Here is a 20,493-nt window from a genome sequence, read left to right on the forward strand (position 1 = left end):
CGGTTTTTCAACACAAGCGCTTCTTTAGAACCCCCGCTGAGTAAGTCTTGCTAACTGGCTTTTTTCTAGTCGTAAACTAAATACTTTGACTAACGATGTTTACGCGTAGCGACCATGCCTCCAAAGGAGCCAGAGCCGCTACGACACAGGCAATTCAACTTCCTGCGGTCAAAGACCGCCAAAATGATCGATGCGGCTCCTGTCGATCCCCCGATTGAAGGTGCCACATCGGGTGCCCCGGTGCGGCCTGCTGGAACTTCAGAAGATGCACCACTCCGAACAAAGAAGGCTTCCCAGCCATCGGCTACTCACCTGAGGCTTAAGACAACGGCTCAGCAAGCAAAGAAGAAGAGAAGGTAAATCCAGATCGAAGAGTCGAAAACTGAATCCGAGGGCGATCAACCGAGGGGGTTGCAACCAGACGTCGGGAAGAGGTCGGGTAAGGAACTGATAGGCTACATGACCTCGGCTGATAATGCGAAGAAAGGAACTCCAATGTTGGACTCGCTGGGGAACCTGCCGGAGTACCTGCAGACAATAGTCTACACTCTGCTAGAGTGCAGACTCTTGGAAGCATTTGAGCAGTTTGCAGGATTCAGCGATGTGGACCTAATATCCACATCTGTCCAGCACTTAAGCAAGGTAAATGAACTGCCCTTGGAGAGGACTTCCCTTAGTTTCTTTTGATAAACTTGCCATTTTTCCTTATTCGCAGGCCCTGCTTACCATGTAACTGTCCCTGGAGAAGGTTCGGTTAGGAGCTGCGAATGGAGATGTCGCATTGAAGGAAGAGAATGCAAACCTCAAGCGAAGCTTGGAAGCTGCCGAAGAAGAAATGAACCTATCCTTTGAGTCGACGAACTGACACCTGAATGAAAGAGACGCGACTCTTCGCACGGTGGACTTCCAAAAAGCCGAGCTCGAGAAGCATGAGAGGAAATAAAAGAGCTTCAAAAGACCATAGCCAAACTCTCCAAGGAGGTCGGAGAGAAAGACTAGGAGCTCAAAGCAGCCACTACGCGGGCATGGCGAGCAGAACAAGAAAAGGACGCCTTAGAGAAGTAAAAGCAAACTCTTGAAGCCGAACTCCAAGCAAGTCAGGGGAAGGTTGCTTCCTTGACCGAAGAGATGCAGAGACAGGCAGCGGAGGTCAAGGAGAAGGCTGCCGAATGGGCGATCGAGTCTATCTATGTCTTGCGACTAAAGAATTCGACCCTTGATATGTCTAATCTCCCGGAGGATTGGCGAGACACTCTCTTGTCCATGGTGCGAGAGGATGATGCAGCGGCAGTTGTCTAAAAATCCAGTCAAATAGAGGGCTCGGGACATGCCTTGAGGAAATCTCCAACCGACCAGCACTAGGATGATGAGGTCGGTCTTCGAGGAGTCAGATTAGGGCCAATAGTCTTACCATTGCCTACTGTACTCTTAGCATTAATGAAATACGTTTTGCTTTTACAACTTCTGTTCACTTTATTATATATGAGTACATTCTGATTGCTTACAGTATTAGAACAAGTCTATGCAAACAAGGTTACACACTTATATGAACAAGATTATATGTGCTGTTACAAGTGAACAGAATAACACTTTACAAGGAAATAACTTACAAAGATCAAAAAATTAATTTACAAGGAAAACTGAGTTTGGAATTACTGATAGTAAGGTCGAAGATGCTCAGCATTCCAAGCTCGGGGTACTCTGGAACCATTCAGCCTTTTGAGATGATAAGTCCTTGGTCTTATCACTTTGTCGATGCGGTATGGACTTTCCCAGTTCTATCCCAACACTCCCGCACTTGGTTCCTTGGTACCGAGAAGAACTTTCCTCAATACAAGGTCGTCGACCTGGAAGTCTCTTTGTCTAACCTTAGAATCGAAAAACCTCTTCGCGCGTTGCTGATAGGCTACTATTCTTAGCGAAGCCTTGCTCTGATGTTCTTCAACAATGTCCAGACTTGCTCTCATAAACGCTTGGTTGTCGGCTTCATTGTACAAGTCCCTCCGCAGCGAACCAGTTCCTACCTCCACAGGGATCATCGCTTCTCAACCGTATGCTAGCGAAAAAGGGGTTTCTGAGGTAGAGGTTCTTGGAGTTGTCCTGTACGCCCATAGGACTTCAGGGAGGTCGTCAGCCTAATTCCCCTTGGCTAAGCCAAGTTTGGCTTTCAGGGTGTGCTTGATGGTTTTGTTGACAGCTTCAACTTGACCATTTGCTTGCGGTCTCGCGTGTGGATGCCCAACTTGTCGCAAAACTGCTTGAACTCCTCGTTGTCGAACTGTTTACCATTATCTGAGATGAGGGTATGAAGGATTTCGTATCGGCACACAATGTTCTTAAAAACGAAGTCTTTGAGTTTTTTGGTCGTGATCACGGCTAGCGGTTCGGCTTCCACCCATTTGGTGAAGTAATCAATCACGACCACGACATATTTGACTCCCCCTTTATCGACTAGCATGGGACCGATAAGATCGATTCCCCACATGGAAAATGGCCAGAGGCTAGTCATTGTTATCAGCTCGTGGGAAGGAGCTCGCGGTATGTTCGCGTACTGCTAGCACTTGTCACACCTCTTGACAAAGTTGTTGGCGTCTTCTTGGATTCGGGGCCAATAGTAACCTTGACGAACAACCTTGTTCGCAAGAGATCATGCAACGATGTGATTACCGCAGATCCCTTCATGTATTTCCCTCATGATATAATCTGCTTCGTCGCTGGTTACACATCGGAGGAGAATGGTGCTAAACCCTCGCCTGTACAGGTGGTCCTCGATGAGGGTATAACGAGCAGATCTTGTTCGCAGAACCCTTGCCTCGACCTTGTCGTCAGGCAAGGTCCTATCCTTGAGGTATTGGAAAATGGGAGTCATCCAGGAATCTGATTCTGTTACATTCACGGCCTACTCGATCGGGCTGATACTAGAGGTCTCAATGAATCGAACAGGAATGCTATCCGGTGCTTCTGAGTCCAACGATGAGGCTATCTTTGCCAAGGCGTCTACCACAGAGTTCCTATCTCTGGGAATTTGGGTGATCGTGAAGTGCTTGAATGGCTCGAGTGCGGCCTTAGCTTCTTTCAAATAGCAGATCATATTTTCTTCCTTGGCTTGGTACTTTCCTAAGATCTGGTTGACGACCAGCATGGAGTCGTTGTGAATGCTGATTGCAGTTGCACCCATTTCTCTGGCTAACCGCAATCCGACGAGCAGAGCTTCATACTCGGCCTCATTGTTGGTTGCCTTAAATCCGAACCGGAGGTATCGTGAACGCGAGCCCCTTCGGGGCTCAAAATGAGAAGACTTGCGCCAGCCCTCTTTCTGTTCGATGATCCATCGACGTAAAGGTGCCAGGTTGATAAGTTCTGAGCAGTTCCCTGGATGGCTTCGCTGGATTGTTGCTCTGACTCACTTGGAAGATAAGAGAATTATGAGACGAAGTCAGCAACAGCCTGCCCTTTAATAGTCGATCTTGGCTTGTACTTCAGATCAAACTGACTTAATTCTAGGGCCCATTTAAGCAATTTACCCAATGCCTCTAGCTTTTGGAGGACCTGTCTGAGCGGGTAATTAGTCATTACATGGATTGTATGGGCGTGAAAGTAAGGTCGCAGCTTTCGGGAGGCGATCAGCAGGGCATAGGCTAATCATTCCATTTCTGGATACCGCATCTCGACATCTAACAGACGCTTGCTCGAGTAATACACTGGCCATTGGACCTTTTCCTCTTCCTGAACTAAGGCTGCACTGACCGTGCATTGAGAGACGGACAAGTACAGGAGAAAGATCTCTTGCGGAAGAGGCTTGGACAAGAGATGTGGCTTCCCGAGGTATTCTTTTATACTTTGGAACGCATGTTCACACTCGGGAGTCCACTTGAACTTCTTATTGGCCTTCAGAACGTTGAAGAATGGCAAACAGCGATCTGTTAACCTCGATATGAAGCGACTTAGTGCCGCTATTCCCCCATTAAGGCTAATGACTTGCTTTTTGTTGGTAGGGCTTTCCATATCGAGGAGAGCTTGGATCTTTTCGGGGTTGATCTCTATTCCCCGTTGGTTAACCATTTATCCTAGGAACTTGCCTGAGGATACTTCGAACGAACACTTGAGGGGATTCAGTTTCATTTTGTACAATAAGAGGATATCAAACATCTCAGTGAGATGCGCTATGTGATTTACAGCGACATGGGATTTGACTAGTATGTCATCTACATAGACCTCCATTGACTTACCGATCTGGTCAGAGAACATCCGGTTAACCAATCGCTGGTAGGTCGCGCCAGCATTCTTGAGGCCGAAGGGCATAACTTTATAGCAATACAGTCTCTGATCTGTAATAAAAGATGTATGCTCTTCGTCTAGCGTGTACATCAGAATTTGATTATATGCCAAGTACACGTCCATAAAACTTAGCAGCTTGTGCCTCGAGGTGGCATCCACGAGTTGGTCTATTCTGGGAAGGGGGAAGCTGTCTTTTAGGCATGCTTTGTTGAGGTCGCTAAAGTCGACACAAATTCGCCACTTGCCATTGGGCTTCTTTACTAGAACTGGGTTGATAACCCAGGTCGGGTAGAGTGCTTCTCGGATGGACCCGTTTCGGAGGAGGTTATCCACCTCTAGCTTTAAGGCGGCATACTGCTCCGGGTCCATCGCTCTTCCTTTCTGGCGAACTGGCTTAGCTTTGTTGTCGATGTTCAATGCATGACAGATGATATACGGGCTGATCCCGACCATATCTGCGTGCGATCAAGCGAACACATCGATATTTTCTTTTAGGAAGCTGATCAGCTCGAAGGCGAGCTGGGGGTTGAGATTGCTGTCAATCCTTAACATTCGGCTCGGCTCTTTCTGGTTGACTGACACTTCGGGTAGATCCTCAACCGGCCTACTGGAAGGGCTTTCCTGAATTCAAGGATCTATATTGTCCTCGGTTGGACCTAGTTGTGACTCGATTCGGCTGATCGCCATAGCCTGTCGGGGAATGCCACGCGAGACACCTTTCCCTTTACACACCATCTGCACTGCTTTTATGCAGCAGTCGCGAGATACGCTCTGCGATCTGCTGACTTCCCCTATCCCCGTCAGGGTGGGGAACTTCATCTTGAGATGGTATATAGAAGTGACTGCCTTGAAGCTTCTTAGTAGAGGTCGACCCAGGATTCCATTGAAGGCAGAGGGGCAATCCACGACCAAGAATTCAGTAACTTTAGTCACTTCGTCATAGTCACCCAACGTGACTGGAAGTTGGATCGTTCCTTTGGGGATTAGGTGGTCCCCTGTAAAACCATATAAAGAGATCGAGGCAGGCTACAAGTTGGCCTCGTCCAAGTTCATTCTTTCGAAAGCACTCTGGAACAGGATGTTCACAACACTTCCGTTGTCCAATAGTGATGAGAATGCAAAATGTCATATTTACCCCCGTTAATGTTTAGTCTTTTATACGTATTTGTTGCCTAAATGTACTCATTATTATTCTATTTTGATTTAGGATGCAAATGGAGGCGTTAATTGCAAAACGGAACTAATTAAGTGAATTAGGACAGTTTCGATGTTGTTTCATAATCTGGGCATAACTCTCTCATACGAGCTCCGATTGAGATGATTCAAAATTCTGTGGAACGCTAAATATATCTACAACTTTCATGTTTTGAGTTTGGAGAGATACTCACTGCATCAAGGTTGTAATCGAGCTTGAAGTTGACACATCTGCATTGGACGTCCTGGAGCATTCTGCCTTGTCATGCAAATCAATTGGGCAGTTTATTATTAGAAGATTTGAGGACATGTGGCACGCAAATTTTTTGTTAAAACCATTTGCAACTTTATTAAAACCTGAGTGGACTCACTCTTATGCATGTCTTTCATTGGTTTATTTTTAAGAGTAAACTTTTTTCCACCCAAGGTTTGCCTTAACGAACTTTCCACTAAAAAAATTTCAAAATACTAGTTTTTCACCCAAAATTAATATTTTGTAACTACCTAAAGCCGATTCTGATGAAAAAAATTTTCTCTGTCACCACCATTTGAACTTGTGGTCTCCTCTCTACAAAACCTCTCTTATTCTGATATCTGATTTTTTGTTGATTGCTAGTCATCATAAAGCTATGGTTTCTTATTTGTAGTTGGTTTCTGACGACAAATATTCAATCGATCATCACCATGCAATCCATCGACCTTCACTCTATGAAAACTCTCTTACTCTAACTCCTGGTAACTCGTCGAACGCCAACTAAAAAAATAAAATGTATTTTGAGTATTAACGAAGGATAAACATTGGGTGGGAAAGTGATATTTTGAAACTTTCTGGGTAGGAAAGTGTCATTAAGACAAACCTTGGGTGGGAAAAAGTCCAAAGTCGTTTACTCTTTTTTTAAATATCAAACGAAGCAATAAGAGATTCTCTCGTAAGTGCTTAACCAATATTTTTTTCTTATTCATCATATTGAAAAGTTTAAAAGGCGTTAACTTAGGCTTTCGCCTTGCATGTATTGGTTTTTGGTAATGTGTTGTGTAGTGGAAGAAAAGCTTTAAACAAACGAGTAATTCTTCTACTCATCTAAAGTTTTCCATATTAACTTATTTTAATTGATTTGGCACCATCATATCATTTAACTTATTATATTATACTTCTTTAATTTATTTGGCACTATCGGATTATTAAACTTATTTAATTATACATGTGCTGATCGATTGGCAGATCGTTTAAAGATTAATTTTAATGTTATATATATTTTACTTTTACTTTTTTTTTTTTTTTTTTAATTAAAGGTTTTCAAAAATTAAACGAGACCCTAGAGAGAGATGTTGATGCGTGATTTTACACCAACGAGAAGTATGTAGATCTCTTGTCGAAGTCTATGCAAGGGTTTGTGAGAAGTCAAAACTTTTGATGTTGGATCAATATAAGACGTAAAAGAAAAGCATAAAGAACAATAACATAACGATTTTTATAATGGTTCGGATGCAATAAGCAACTCTTACTTCCACTATTGTATTTCTCTTTGTATTTACACTTGAATGTTTACAGAGATGAACTCTTTTTTCTCTATCTAAGTTTGTTTGTGTTAGTGTTTCACTCATCTCTATGTAGGAAGGCTTTTCTCCTTTTTGTTCTCCCTCATAGGGTGTTGAGAGTTGTTTGAATGGAAGATTTCTTATGCCAACTCCCCCAAATCCGAATATGGAGTCAAATTTCTCATTGTTGGACTGGTTATCTTACAAGTGAAGCAACTTTATGAGGGAGTGACACACAACGTGAATCTAAACACTGATTGCCAGCATAATCCAGGGACACATGACGTGAATCCATGCATAGTGTATTCACTACACAACAAGAGTAAATTCATTTTGGAGGGTATTTAGTTACAACTCTCGTTCTAGTAATCCTACACTCCACGGGCATTATAAATTTAAGAGTTCAAATTTACCTACCAAGGTTTTCTTAAATAAATTATAATTGTTCCGTTTCTGTTTCCGTTGATTGATAAACACATTTTTCACTTAATTTGTTATTTAAATAAACCATAATAGACAAGGGGTCAATTGTTATTTATGATTCTTGAGGGGTAAATTTTATTTGCGGAAACCTTAGGGGCTCTTAATTTAATCTATAATTGGTTCAATTTGATCCGTGCTATCAAGCTCAACCTCAGTTATTTCACACAAATAATATCTTCTTGTGTCATTTCAAAGTTTACCAGAAATAGACATCATTCTGTAAACACTAAACAGGCGTATCCATGTTGTAATGTACTTTTAATGATTTAGCAAATCCAATTAAATGGTATCCAATTAAGAAGACAAGCATTGTATAGCCATGTGCGGACCCAGCCTTCTGTGGTAGGTCCAGGCCTATCCTTAAATTAAAAAAAAAAAACTATGAAAAAGTCTTCTTTAGATTTTCTTTTTATCTTTGGGAATATGCCTGTCTTTATTAATTTGACATTTTTATTCTCCCCCTTTCCCCTAATTTAATTCATATAATATATCATAAAAATCACTATTAATTATGATTTTTAATTACATGACGTGGTCTTATTATCATTTTATTTGTACTTATATTTTTATCTTTCATCCTTCTACCTACTTAACAGATATCAATTCTCTCCACCAATATAAGATTTCATGTGGTAATTTACACCCTTTTTTAATAAAAATAAAAATTTATAATTTATATAATAATAAACTAATAATCTATTTAATAATTATTATTATCTTTCCTTGATTTTAATAAATTTTGAATGATTGTATTATTCTTTTTTCACAAAAAGATCCTCTAATTAATGACAATGACGTGACACAATTAAAAAAAATTATAATTCAATTTAAATTATTTATTGAACTTGACAATCTAAGTTAGTGAATTATTTACTATTCAATTATTTTTAAAGTGCATGTAAGTTAACTCATTTTTCCATTGAAGATGTTTTTCTAAATAAAAATTTTCATTTATTTCCTTATGAATTAGATGTTATTTTCAACATATTTGTTCAAAGTTTTGCTTCTTATAGATTTATTCAAGTATTTGTTATTGCATTCTTTCTTTTCAGCTTCTTAATATTGTATTATCTCATTTACTTCAAATTTGATGGTTTTTTAAAAGTTTTTACTAGTTGATTGACAAACAATAACAAAACCGCAGAGGACCCTTAGAAAAAATCTCGGGTCTGCTACCGTGCATAGCAGTCGGTACATTTCCTTTACACCTCTGTGTCGAAAAACAATTTGCATTATTAAAGGCGATGTTCAATCTTTTTCAAGTAATAACAATTTGCATTGGCCAAAACAGAGAAAAGAAAATATTCCTGTATATCTCCCAAAGTTCAGTCTCTGGTCAAAGCCACAATCTGATTGAGCACTAAAATCCCACTAGTTGATGGCTTACACTTATCATAATTTGTAGTTTTATGCTTTTATGAAGTTGCAGCACCGGCAATTTCAATCTTCATTTTTAGATCTCTCTTACGTGTGATCTTTGAATGTCCCTACCCAATCAAAAAAAGTGTTTCTGTGATGGTGAAGATGATAATACAGTCAGATTCAAAGAAGTAGTGCTTTCTCAAAAGGAAGGAACTACACCCAATACTTAATTCTGGAGATGGAAAAGAGGGGGCGTTTAATGTGAAGGGTCGGTTTTGTTTTTCCAATTTTAGCCATTAAGATATTCAAAAGGGTTTATTTTTTTTTAATTTAAATTTAATAATGATTGTTGTTATAGTCAAAATTATTCTTATTTTATATTCAGCTTTAAATAATCTATATTTTTCCTTTCTTTGTAGAGACCAATAATATTATCTAAGTTTTCACTTTCACAGTTTTAGTGCTTGATAATATGTCTTGAATTTAAAATATTATTACGTTTTTAGTTTTGAATTAAATAAGTTTACAGTTTCCTTTTTCTTAAGACTTGGAATTTCCCTATAACTACATTGTCAAGCTTTTAAAATTAAAATAATATTTAAATAATGTCACATGCATATTTGTCAAATAACTACCGTAAAACTTTTTTATAGTGATACTTTATATAGGAATAAACTCTATATAGTCATAAAAAATTCTAGTCCCAATTTAGGATAGTTATAAATAAGAATAAACTCTACATTGTAATAAGTTATAATTTTTCTAATTCTCGGCTTAAGGAAAGTTGCCTTTACATAGTAATAATTATCTGTATATTACAAAAAAAAAAAATATTATGTAAAATTAAAGGTTTAAAATTAAATAAAATATTTATTTAAAATTGTTTGAGACAATGATTTGTGTTTTAGAGTTGTTATCACATCTTTTAGCTTACGAGTACGTAATAGCTCGTCCCAATTTAGGATAGTTATAAATAAGAATAAACTCTACATTGTAATAAGTTATAATTTTTCTAATTCCCGACTTAAGGAAAGTTGTCTTTACATAGTAATAATTATTTGTATATTACAAAAAAATATATGTTATGTAAAATTAAAGGTTTAAAATTAAATAAAATATTTATTTAAAATTATTTGGGACAATGATTTGTGTTTTAGAGTTATTATCACATCTTTTAGCTTACGAGTACGTAATAGCTCGTTAGCATGGATACCTTCTTGTTGAAACTAAAATATTTTTAGTTTCTCAAGCATGTTTAGAGCTTCATGACACAAAACTTTTTGTATTTCCGTACTATTATCATTATGATTATTTCATTTCTCTTATTGTTTAATTGCAATAATGATTTCTCCTTTGGTTAAAATATATACAATTTATTGCTCATTTGGATAATCGAAGAAGACATTAATATCCATTCGATTAGTGTAATGAATTTATCATCACTAAATTCTATAGTGACTCTTTTATTCTCCTCATCCACTTCATTTGTAACTTATAATTCATTAACAATAGTAGTCCTAATTTTGCAGCGCTTAAAACTATTGACAATTGTCTGTAGCTTCACATCAATTGACCATGCATCAACTGTATTTGCAGTTCCATCAATGACACTTATTTTTGCTGGTTCTAAGAAACGATCTTTTATCTGCTTCAAAAATAGGTAATTGAAACGTTGTATTGAAATCCTAATATTACTAAAATATGAATTAAAATCTTGATACTGTATTACTAAAACATGAATTATAAAATAAGAAATCAAAACTATAATTTTTGTAACTACACCTCCATTAAGTTATAACCTCTTTATAGTAATAAAATTAGTTAGTCTCAACATTATGACTATAGAGAGGTTTTACTATATTTTATTAAAACTTTTTATTTGCAAAATCAAATCATAAAAATAAATATACATGTGGTACGGTGCATAATAATAAGTGTAACTAGTAGCATAATTTGATTTAGACACAATGTCAAAGTCAGGTTAAAACTGAACTAAAGATGCAGAGTTTCCAAATTATTCCAAGGATGAGAATAAACTTCTTCCTTTTTAAGGAGGCATATACTTGTAAATTGTAATCTCATATCACCTACAAGAAAACGAGTACACAATTAAGCACCATATCCTCCTCGATTCCCATCGATACATTTATTCAACACTTTTACCAACTCCACCCCGAATTGATATATTATTTTTCCCCTCACTTCTCTTCTTTTCCTGATATGCATAATTTGTTGTAGTGGGAACGATAGTCCCAGCCACTTTATGCAAAGTGCCTAAGATGACACAAAACTGTTCCATTCCAAACCCACTTCATCAAAACCTAATTACCTGACGTTCAAGGAAGGTTTTTCAATCATCAAATATCGCCAAGAGCATAATAATAGCTCATATGAGAGAAATATATGGCTTCTTCTCAAAATAATGTCAAAAAAAGCAATTGAAGTGGAATTACATGGTTTTTCAAGCACAAGAAAAAGAAAAAAGAAACTAATATAATATAATTAATTACGCAAAACACAGATGATCTATCATTCACATGCAAACGTGTAGGTGTAAAATAATGATAGAACAATACAAGCACCAATGATATATTTGTAACAAAATCAGTTGTCCCAACCAAAATGGTTGATTCGACAATGTACCCATGTGATCTCAACGGCACAGATTCCAGATTTTGCTTGCTTAAGAACCGCAGCAAGCTGATTTTTGGGAAGCTTGAGCAGCCCCACCTGCTTGATCTGGTTGGTTAATTTTGATTGTCTGAGGCTGCAAAATCCAATAAACGGATCATCAATACATGACAAGATACACTCATAAGAAGAAACACAACCAGTAGAAACCACAGTGAATTACAAATATCTAACAACAATGGTAGCCTTCTAAGTTAAATATTTTCTTTACGAAAAAAACAAAAAAGAAATTAGCATACCTCAGCCTTTGAGTCAGTATCTGCAAGCCTTTGCTTAATGTCCCTTGCTATTGAAAAGAAAACCTCCTCCACGTTCAAGTTGGTCTTTGCACTCTGTATAATAAAGACACCTTCTTCAGCAAACAATGAACTTTTACATGACCATTTCGGGAATCAGCAAGGAAAATTACATACAGTCTCAAAGAACTTGATGCCGTATTCGTCAGCAAGAGCTTGGCCCTTTGAGGTGGGGACAGCCTGGAAAATTGTTCCTTGTTAACTTCACAACAAAGATTACCACACACAAATGCACAAGAAGAGAGAGAGAGAGAACATACCCTTTTGCTTTCATCCATGTCAGCCTTGTTACCCACCAGAATCTTGTTCACATTGTCAGAAGCATGCTGTTCGATGTTACGGATCCAATTCCTGATGTCTAATCATGAGAAGAAATCAGTTTACAGAAACTGGCCCAGAAAAGAGAAGGAATGACACCATCTATAAATGAGAATCTCCAGACAACAAAAGAAAGACTTTCACACTGCAAGTGTTACATTTGCATCATCCTGAGTCCCATTACCATGTAAGAATTTTGATCAAAACTACAGCAGTCAGATCCAGACATCCAAACAATAAAGAAGAATGATCAAACCTAAGCACAGAAATCTAAACTTCTGATGGTAAAAAGAAGGATGCAATTACTGTTGAAAGATGATTCATCAGTGACATCATAAACCAGCAAAATTCCCATGGCTCCACGATAATAAGCTGCAGAAACACAAAAATTAAAATTATGCATGTAAGTTTGATCCTAAAAACAAGGATGGAAAAAAATCAACAGTGACATCTAGTTTATGATAGACGAGAGAGAAAGAAAAAGAGCTAAATTTCCAGGACATTTTTAGAAGAAAAATAAATCTATTAACTTGCAGAGGGTCAGCAGCTCATCAAAAGCTGCAGACTCAGATGGCTCTGATTAAAGAAACCTAAAATCCAATAAAAAATCCTAACCCCAATAACCATTAAGGGTTGCCGTACAGCAACAAGTTTAAACGTACATAAAAAATAAAATGAATGTATGTAGTAAAAAAAAATATATTCATTAAAATAGAACACATTAAGCCTTAAAAATCAACACCTAAAGACCAGTGAAAACATATATAAATAAATTGGTAATATGCCAAAAACACTAAAGCTGCAAAAGACATTCTATTATGTTTGTAATACAAGCCTTATCAGCAAGTTTATCCAAGTGTTAGTGAGAAATATTTTAATAAAAAAATAAACATATCCAATGACTCAGCCTCATCTATATATTTTCAACATCATCTTCGTTTACCATTTTATATCCTTCCAATGTAAAAGGCTCAAGTTAGTTGACATCATATCTAGATAACACAGTGAGTCTTTCTCTTCCAGTTCATGACACAGGTAACACCAAGGACAGTTTAAGCCCTCCGTCTAATATTCTTAGAGGAAATTCAAATTATGAACTTCTAGCAAGATATATCAAAATACAAAATGGAATATCTCTTAGAAAGGATATGTTGTTTCATTAGACATGGAAACAAGCAAATTCGTCATTTCATGCATGTACAGAGAAATAAACTCTCTTCATTCAATTCAACAGTTTAAAAATAGAATTCTCATCTAATATCATACAAACTTTTACAAGTACATTTGGAAAACACATTGTGTCAGGCAAATACAACATCAAATTCATTATCTAGTTTATGCCTAAGATGGACAAAAAATAAATTTCAACAAAACATATCCCATTTTATTTTCTACTTCTCTCAGCGACACTATTGACACACAACACTGACCTGTAGTAATTGTTCGAAACCGCTCTTGACCAGCAGTATCCCAAATTTGCAGTTTAATTCGCTTTCCATCAAGCTCTATTGTCCTTATCTTGAAGTCAATTCTGTCAAAGAAAATGCAACCAGGTGAGATCACTAGAAGCTTGCCCAATAAATTTAAAAAGAATCCACATTGATATGAGTTTATAAAACACCTACCCAATTGTTGTAATAAAACTAGTAGTAAAGGATCCATCAGAGAAACGCAAAAGGAGGCAACTCTTACCAACACCTGCCAAGTCCCATAACACAAAAAGGATAAACAATCAATTCCTTGTCCAAACTTCCAAAAAAAAAAAAAAAACGTAAAAGTTAAATGACACATTTAATGCTCACACTATCAATTTTAAATTACAAGCAATGCAGTTGAAAGCTGCAATAAAGAGTAAACCAGTACCAAACAGAGTTAAGTCCAAGAATATGACAAAACAAGAAGAAAAATAAAACAAAAGAAAGCGACTAATGCAACGAGATGATAATCAAAAAACAAATGCCAAAATCAATTGTAAACTCAGCTTTCGATAAATGTACTAGGTCAAACAAATGCCATTATCTCAAATTAAAGCTAAATTGAATTCTATCTACAATGCATTAATCGAGATCTAGTTTAATCGTACAACATTTTTCAACCTGTATAATAGGTTGACAAATCTAATACTAAGAAATCTCAGATTTGAAAATAGAACTTTAAGAACTAAAGTATCACTATTTTTTATTTAAAATTTCTAACAAATAATACAGCGAGATCACATTTCAAAACACGAAAATGAACGATGAAATAGTAGCAGAAATGTAAAATCATACCGCTATCGCCGATCAGGAGGAGCTTTATGAGGTAATCGTAATCAGCTCGGGCTCTTGCAGGTGGAGCAGCCATGGAAATTAAAAATCTCTCACAAGCTAAAATAAATAAATGGATAAATATATTAATGAATTATAACCCTAACGAAAATGCCTCTACGAAAATAAAGCATCAAAAAAGCTAGAATTTACATTTTTTTTACAAAAATAATAAAATAAAACAAATAAAAAGATGAATTGCAGATAAAGAAAAGAAATACCAGATCAGGAGAGAAGCGTAAATTATGATTAAAGGAGATGAGAGAAATGAGAAGGGAGGGAAGCGCCTCTGATACGTCAGCACTGGTCGGCCGTTGAAAAAAATTTAAATGGAAAGGGGCTAATTCCACAAATATCTTACAGGGGATTCACCTCCAACCGTTGGATGATTTATGTTTATGGATCTGCATTGATCGGACGACTGATGTTCAATTCGTCAATCCACTGACAGGGTGAAATGAAACGAGGGCGTCTTGATTTTTAAAGCTCCTTTTTAACACGACATCGTTTGGTTTATTCTCCGTGGTGATATCACCTTCTCCTTCTTGGTATAAATATGTCATGGGAATGGGATGGTACATTATTTCGTTGGGTTTGGGCATCTAACAGCGAGGACACAGCAAGCTATGAACGAGGCCACTTAAGATACCTTTACGATCATATTTCCAAGGAAACGTTTCTTTTCGTTAACCGACATACATTTGTGTTTTAAAACAGTTGTTGATAGTTTTAAATAATTAACCCATGATTTTTTAATTTGAAAATATAAACTTGAACTGAACCAAAAATAATAATATATAATTTTGTTGATGCGTGATTTTTACACCAACTAAATACATGTGTGAAATGCTGAGTTGGCCCAGAAGACATACGTGAATATAAAGGATAAAGAGAATAAATGCAATAAGACAAGCGTTTTAAAGTGGTTCGGATGCTAAGGAAGCAAGTCCTACGTCTACTATTATATTATTAATGATAGAGATCAGGTCGCATGAGTTGACTGACTTACACTTGATGATACAAGAAAGAGAACTTTTGTATTACAGAGAAAATAGCTAATCAAGACTCAAGAGTAAGATGTGCGAATCCCTTGAATGAGAAGGGAGCTCTCAATTTATAGTGGAATGGATTAAGGCAATCATCACTGAATCTGTGAGTTGGTGGGATTATCCATGCAAATCCTTCTTTATGTCACATTGCCCACCTTCTATAGTGATTCGCGCTATTTGGAGCAGGGATTGGACACGTGGGATCACCACAGCTCCTGGCTGGCCTGGCGCGCGCCCACTATTCTGACAGAAGGAGGCTGCAGGTGTACCCATGCTCTGACTTTTTATAGGCTGACTGGACCTTACGTCAGCCCTACATTTTTCAGACATAACAGAAGTCCCCTAGTTTTTAAGGTTTGAGGATCAAGCCTTGGAAACTATAAGTCATGCCATGGCTGGATGCTTTTGTGAAATTATGGTGATCCCGACCTGTTTAAAAACAGGTCGGAGTAGCGCTATTTTGCGAACACGACCTCGCAGGGTCATTGCTTGTTAAGGACAAGCGACCTGACTTTGCCAGGCTTTATCTGTTGTACTCTTAGCACGAGTGCATTTAATGAAGCAGTCCACACTGGCAGACGTGTCTTGTGCGCGGTAAGTGCCAACCAGGCGCATTAAATGCATTGCGTGCTGACACGGTTCCATTTTTTAGAACATTAAATGCGTTACATGCTGAAACGAAAAACCATATCAGAGCATTAAATGCAAATTGGAGCACAATTAATGCTAGGGGTGTTCGGTTCCGGGTACCCTACACTTTTGGAAGGAACCGGAACCGGAACCGGAACCGACGGTTCCTTAACTTTTGGAACCGGAACCGGAACCGACGGTTCCGGTTCTTTGAATTTTGGAACCGGAACCGGAACCGACGGTTCCGGTTCCGGTTCTGGGTACCCTGTAAAATTAATTATCCCCCCCAAAGTTTTTTAAATGACAAAAAAACTCTTAAAAACTTACAAATACCCCCCACTTGACACTTATTAACAAAATTAAAATTGTAAACTTCATATTTCAAACTCCAAAATTAAAATAATCTATTGAAAATCACAAATTCAAAATTAAAATATTACAATAATCCATTGAAAATCACAAATTCAAAATTATAAACTCCAAAACTAAAACGATGAAATAAGAACATATAAAATTAGAACATAACAATTAACAACATCCAAATATGAAAAACTAAAATATCTCATGCTCCATGCTCTGAATTGCTCGCTCAGTGCATTAATTTCTACAAAACAAGTACAAGAAAATTAATTAGTAAGTTCAAAATATTGAACAAAATAATTTGGGAATAAATTAACTAAATACGAATATAAAAGATTGATATTATTTTGTTACCTGAGTTATAACTTTCTGCATCATCAAGTAATCCTCAAAAGTGTTTGGGTATATGCATATCTCAACCAACTTGTGCACAAAATTTACCAAGTTCAACTTCAAAAGAATTTAAAATACATATAATGGTAATAAACATATTGTTTATGTGATATTATGCCATAATAAATAAAAATCTGATTTAATGTTTAGCACTCATTTTCTTCGACTTCATTGAATCTTTAAACCTATAGTCACCATCATTTTAAACTCAAGAATTGTAGACATGAATGCACCCCACCAATACCTTAATTGAACCAACCCACCTTAGAAAAACAAACACCTTAAAATTCTGACATTCTAATTGATCATTTGATAAAATTGATGATAAGGCTTCAATGTACATTCTCAATATCTTATCATACATCGACAAAAGAAAAATCACAAAAATTCCCCAATTTTAGACATTACAAACTTCAAGGCTAGTTCAAAACAACAAACCTAAAAACAATTAAGGAGGTAAACAAGTTGAGCAAATGCAAGAAGGAACATATTAAAAAAAAAAAAAAAAACACATAAAAACAAACATGAAATTCAACAACCTGTTAGTTGACAATAATCATACCAGATTCGGAGAAACATGAAATTCAACAACCTGTTAGTTGACAATACTCAATACATTTAGAAGAAAGGTCCTAAATATTCTAAATTCCTAGAAAAAAACAGATTCGGAGAAAGCATGAAGGAGAGAGTAAGTTTAAAATATATGTTAGTTGACAATTAAAATATATGTTAGTTGACAATACTCATACGGTCATACCAGATGCAAATTCGAAATGTTGTTAATACAATTACTAATTACTAGGGTCCAAAAGGTCATATAAAAACCACAAAATGAACTTGCTTCCCCTTTAAAATAAGATGTCCAAGATATTTATACGGCAATCAAATTGCACAGCCAGATCAAGGATGAGTATTACTTCACTGTCAATGCTTGAGATTTATAAAAATACATTCAAGAATTAAAAGCAATAAAAGCAAAATATTTTGATGGTATTCGGCAGGCATCTGATTAATGCAGAATTGCAGAATGTTAAATAAATAACATTAGAACTTCAGAAATGCAGAATGTCAGCAAGGCTTAAGAAGCCACTCAGTCCCGAAAGATGGTATTTTTGTGAATGATATCCTCCTAGGCCACATTTCTCAACACCAAAAGACTGAAACAGATGCAGAAATGCAGATTCAAAAATAAATAAAAAAGAAAGAAATGGAAATTACCTTAAGAAATTGGAGTGCTTTAGTGTCTTCTTCTAGATTCCAAGAATCACGATTTCAAAACCCAAGCAAATTAAAGGAAAAAATGCTGAAGTTTTTGCCTTAATCTGAACTGAGTGGACAGAGAGCAAGAGTAGACGAAAATTGTGAGAAGGGAAGAAAGAAAATGAACTATTTTGCAAGGAAAAAAAGCTGAAATTTTACCTTAATTTGAAGTGAATGGACAGAGAGTAGCAGGAGGCAGGAGCAGATGAAGAGCGTGAGAAGGGAAGAAAGAAGATGAGTTTTTTTTGCCCTAATCTAAAGTATTTATATGTGGCAGGTAAATTACAATAACCCCCCCATTCTTTAATAACATTTCATTTCAGTCCCGGTTCTCGGTTCCGGTTCCGGTTCCTAGTTCTCGGTTCCGGTTCCGGTTCCTGATTCTAGGAACCGGAACCGGAACCATACAGTACGGTTCCAGATTTTTGGAACCGGAACCTACCCGTTGACGATCGGTTCTGGGTAGGAACCGGAACCAAACACCGGGTACCCAACGGTTCCGGTTCCGAACGGTTCTTTTGAACACCCCTAATTAATGCTGTGAGGGAAAGAGTGCCGTCGCTTGAGCTTTTCAATGGAAAAGATGAAGATTTGATTTTCTTCAGTCGTGAGGTTCACCCTTTCTTACTGATTTGCGACACGTGGTCGTAATCAACAATGAGAAATTTTACCGCCCAAACGTCGTTTCAAGCGCTATAAAAACTCAAATCTCAGGCAATGTCACCACACTCGTCTTTTCCGTAGGGAGACACAGATTTTCGCAAGCTTGGAGTCTTTGCTTTTCAAACCAGCGTTCTTCCGATATTCGAAGCAGAAGCCATTTTCGTACTCCGAGAGGTATGAACCTTTCTCCGTTTTTGTTTTCTTATTTTCCATGGTTAAATGGCATCAGTCTTCTGATAACTCTTTGGAGACGAGACGCCCATGTCGGGTTCGAGCCATGAATGGCGGCTCGAATCATGCTGTTAGGGTTTTTCTTTAGGTTTTAGGGAGTTTTTTCTTCCACGTCATCGTACGGAGTAATGTACGATGGCCAAATGACCCTCCTGCTTGTCGCTTTTGCAAACCAGCAAAATAGATCCCTCAACGACCATATCCAAGGAAGGAACCGGTTAGCCCCCGCAGGGTGCTCTGAGTATCACCCCTGAGGTCTACTCGGTACTCACCGGGGAAGAGCTCAAGAGGGTGATAAAACAATATGGCATCGACGAGGATGTTTTTCTCGATGTGGCCCACTCGTCGCGATACCCATCTCATGGGTTAGCCGCGATCTCTGAAGAGATCATCAAGGGTGGCGGGTTGATCCCATTCCACCCTTTTGTCAGGTCAGTCTTTGACCACTTCGGGATAACGTCGATGCAGCCCATTCCGAACGCATATGTTATTGTTGTTGCCATGTACATCGCGTGTCGTGAGAATGGGCTAGGCGAACTGACAGCGTTGGAGCTGGGTTGCTCGTATTATTTGAAGAAGAGTGAGGACAAGGATTCCTATTACTTGTCCAGGCAACCTTCTATTACCGAGGGGATACACAGCTACCCTACAATGTGGGGGCCTACGAAACGAAGTTTTTCTTCTTTCATTACAACGGCCATTGCTGTTTTCAAGAACCGAGTAGGCTTTTTTTTTTTTTTTTTTTTTTGGTGAATTCGTTAAATTTGAAATGCGTTTTCTTTCTAACGTCCTGCTTCTTTTTTGGCAGTTAACAAGACGGCCGACACAAAGCTGCTCTCCGATCTGGATAGGATCATATCCTTCGGCCTCCTACCCGAGGATAGTCGCGACGCAAAGAAGCTCGTGATGACCGCGAATCTGCGGAAGTATGATTTTTTCAACGCGAGCGCTTCTTTAGAACCCCCACTGAGTAAGTCTCGCTAAGTAGCTTTTTTCTAGTCGTAAACTGAATACTTTGGCTAACAATGCTTGCGCGCAACGACCATGCCTCCGAAGGCGCCAGAGCTGCTACGACGAAGGCAATTCAACTTCCCGCGGTCAAAGAGCGCCAAGACGACCGATGCGGCTCCTGCCGATCCCCCGATTGAAGGTGCCACATCGGGTGCCCCGGTGTGACCCGCTGAACCTTCAAAAGACATACCACTCCGAACAGCGAAGGCTTCCCAGCCATCAACTACTCGCCCAAGGCTAAAGACAACAGCTCAGCGAGCAAAGAAGAAGAGAAGGCAAATCCAGGTCGAAGAGTCGGAGACTGGATCCGAGGGCGATCAACCTGGGGGGTCGTAGCCAAACGTCGGGAGGAGGTCGGGTAAGGAACCAACGGACGACACGACCTCGGCTGATAATGAGAAGAAAGGAACTCCAGTGCTGGACTCGCTG

The 20,493-nt window shown here is 38.0% G+C and overlaps 1 protein-coding gene and 1 non-coding gene across 2 annotated transcripts; both read right to left on the reverse strand.

The window, feature by feature from the left end:
* Positions 1–11,329: 11,329 nt before the first annotated feature.
* Positions 11,330–14,983, reverse strand: LOC116134437 (ras-related protein RABE1c). The gene is made up of 9 exons (XM_031420114.1): positions 14,689–14,983; positions 14,432–14,527; positions 13,787–13,859; positions 13,592–13,692; positions 12,468–12,533; positions 12,104–12,201; positions 11,961–12,023; positions 11,787–11,879; positions 11,330–11,623 (listed from the first exon to the last, which is right to left on the reverse strand). The coding sequence occupies exons 2-9, from the start codon at positions 14,502–14,504 to the stop codon at positions 11,540–11,542; spliced, it is 651 nt and encodes a 216-aa protein (XP_031275974.1). The 5' UTR covers positions 14,505–14,527; positions 14,689–14,983; the 3' UTR covers positions 11,330–11,539.
* Positions 14,984–17,946: 2,963 nt separating this feature from the next.
* LOC116134453 lies at positions 17,947–18,035 on the reverse strand. Its single transcript, XR_004128737.1, has one exon. It is a non-coding gene; the product is annotated as a small nucleolar RNA SNORD96 family (small nucleolar RNA).
* Positions 18,036–20,493: the final 2,458 nt, after the last annotated feature.

This window comes from Pistacia vera, unplaced genomic scaffold, assembly GCF_008641045.1.
Source record: "Pistacia vera cultivar Batoury unplaced genomic scaffold, PisVer_v2 Contig288, whole genome shotgun sequence".
NCBI classification, from domain to species: Eukaryota; Viridiplantae; Streptophyta; class Magnoliopsida; order Sapindales; family Anacardiaceae; genus Pistacia; species Pistacia vera.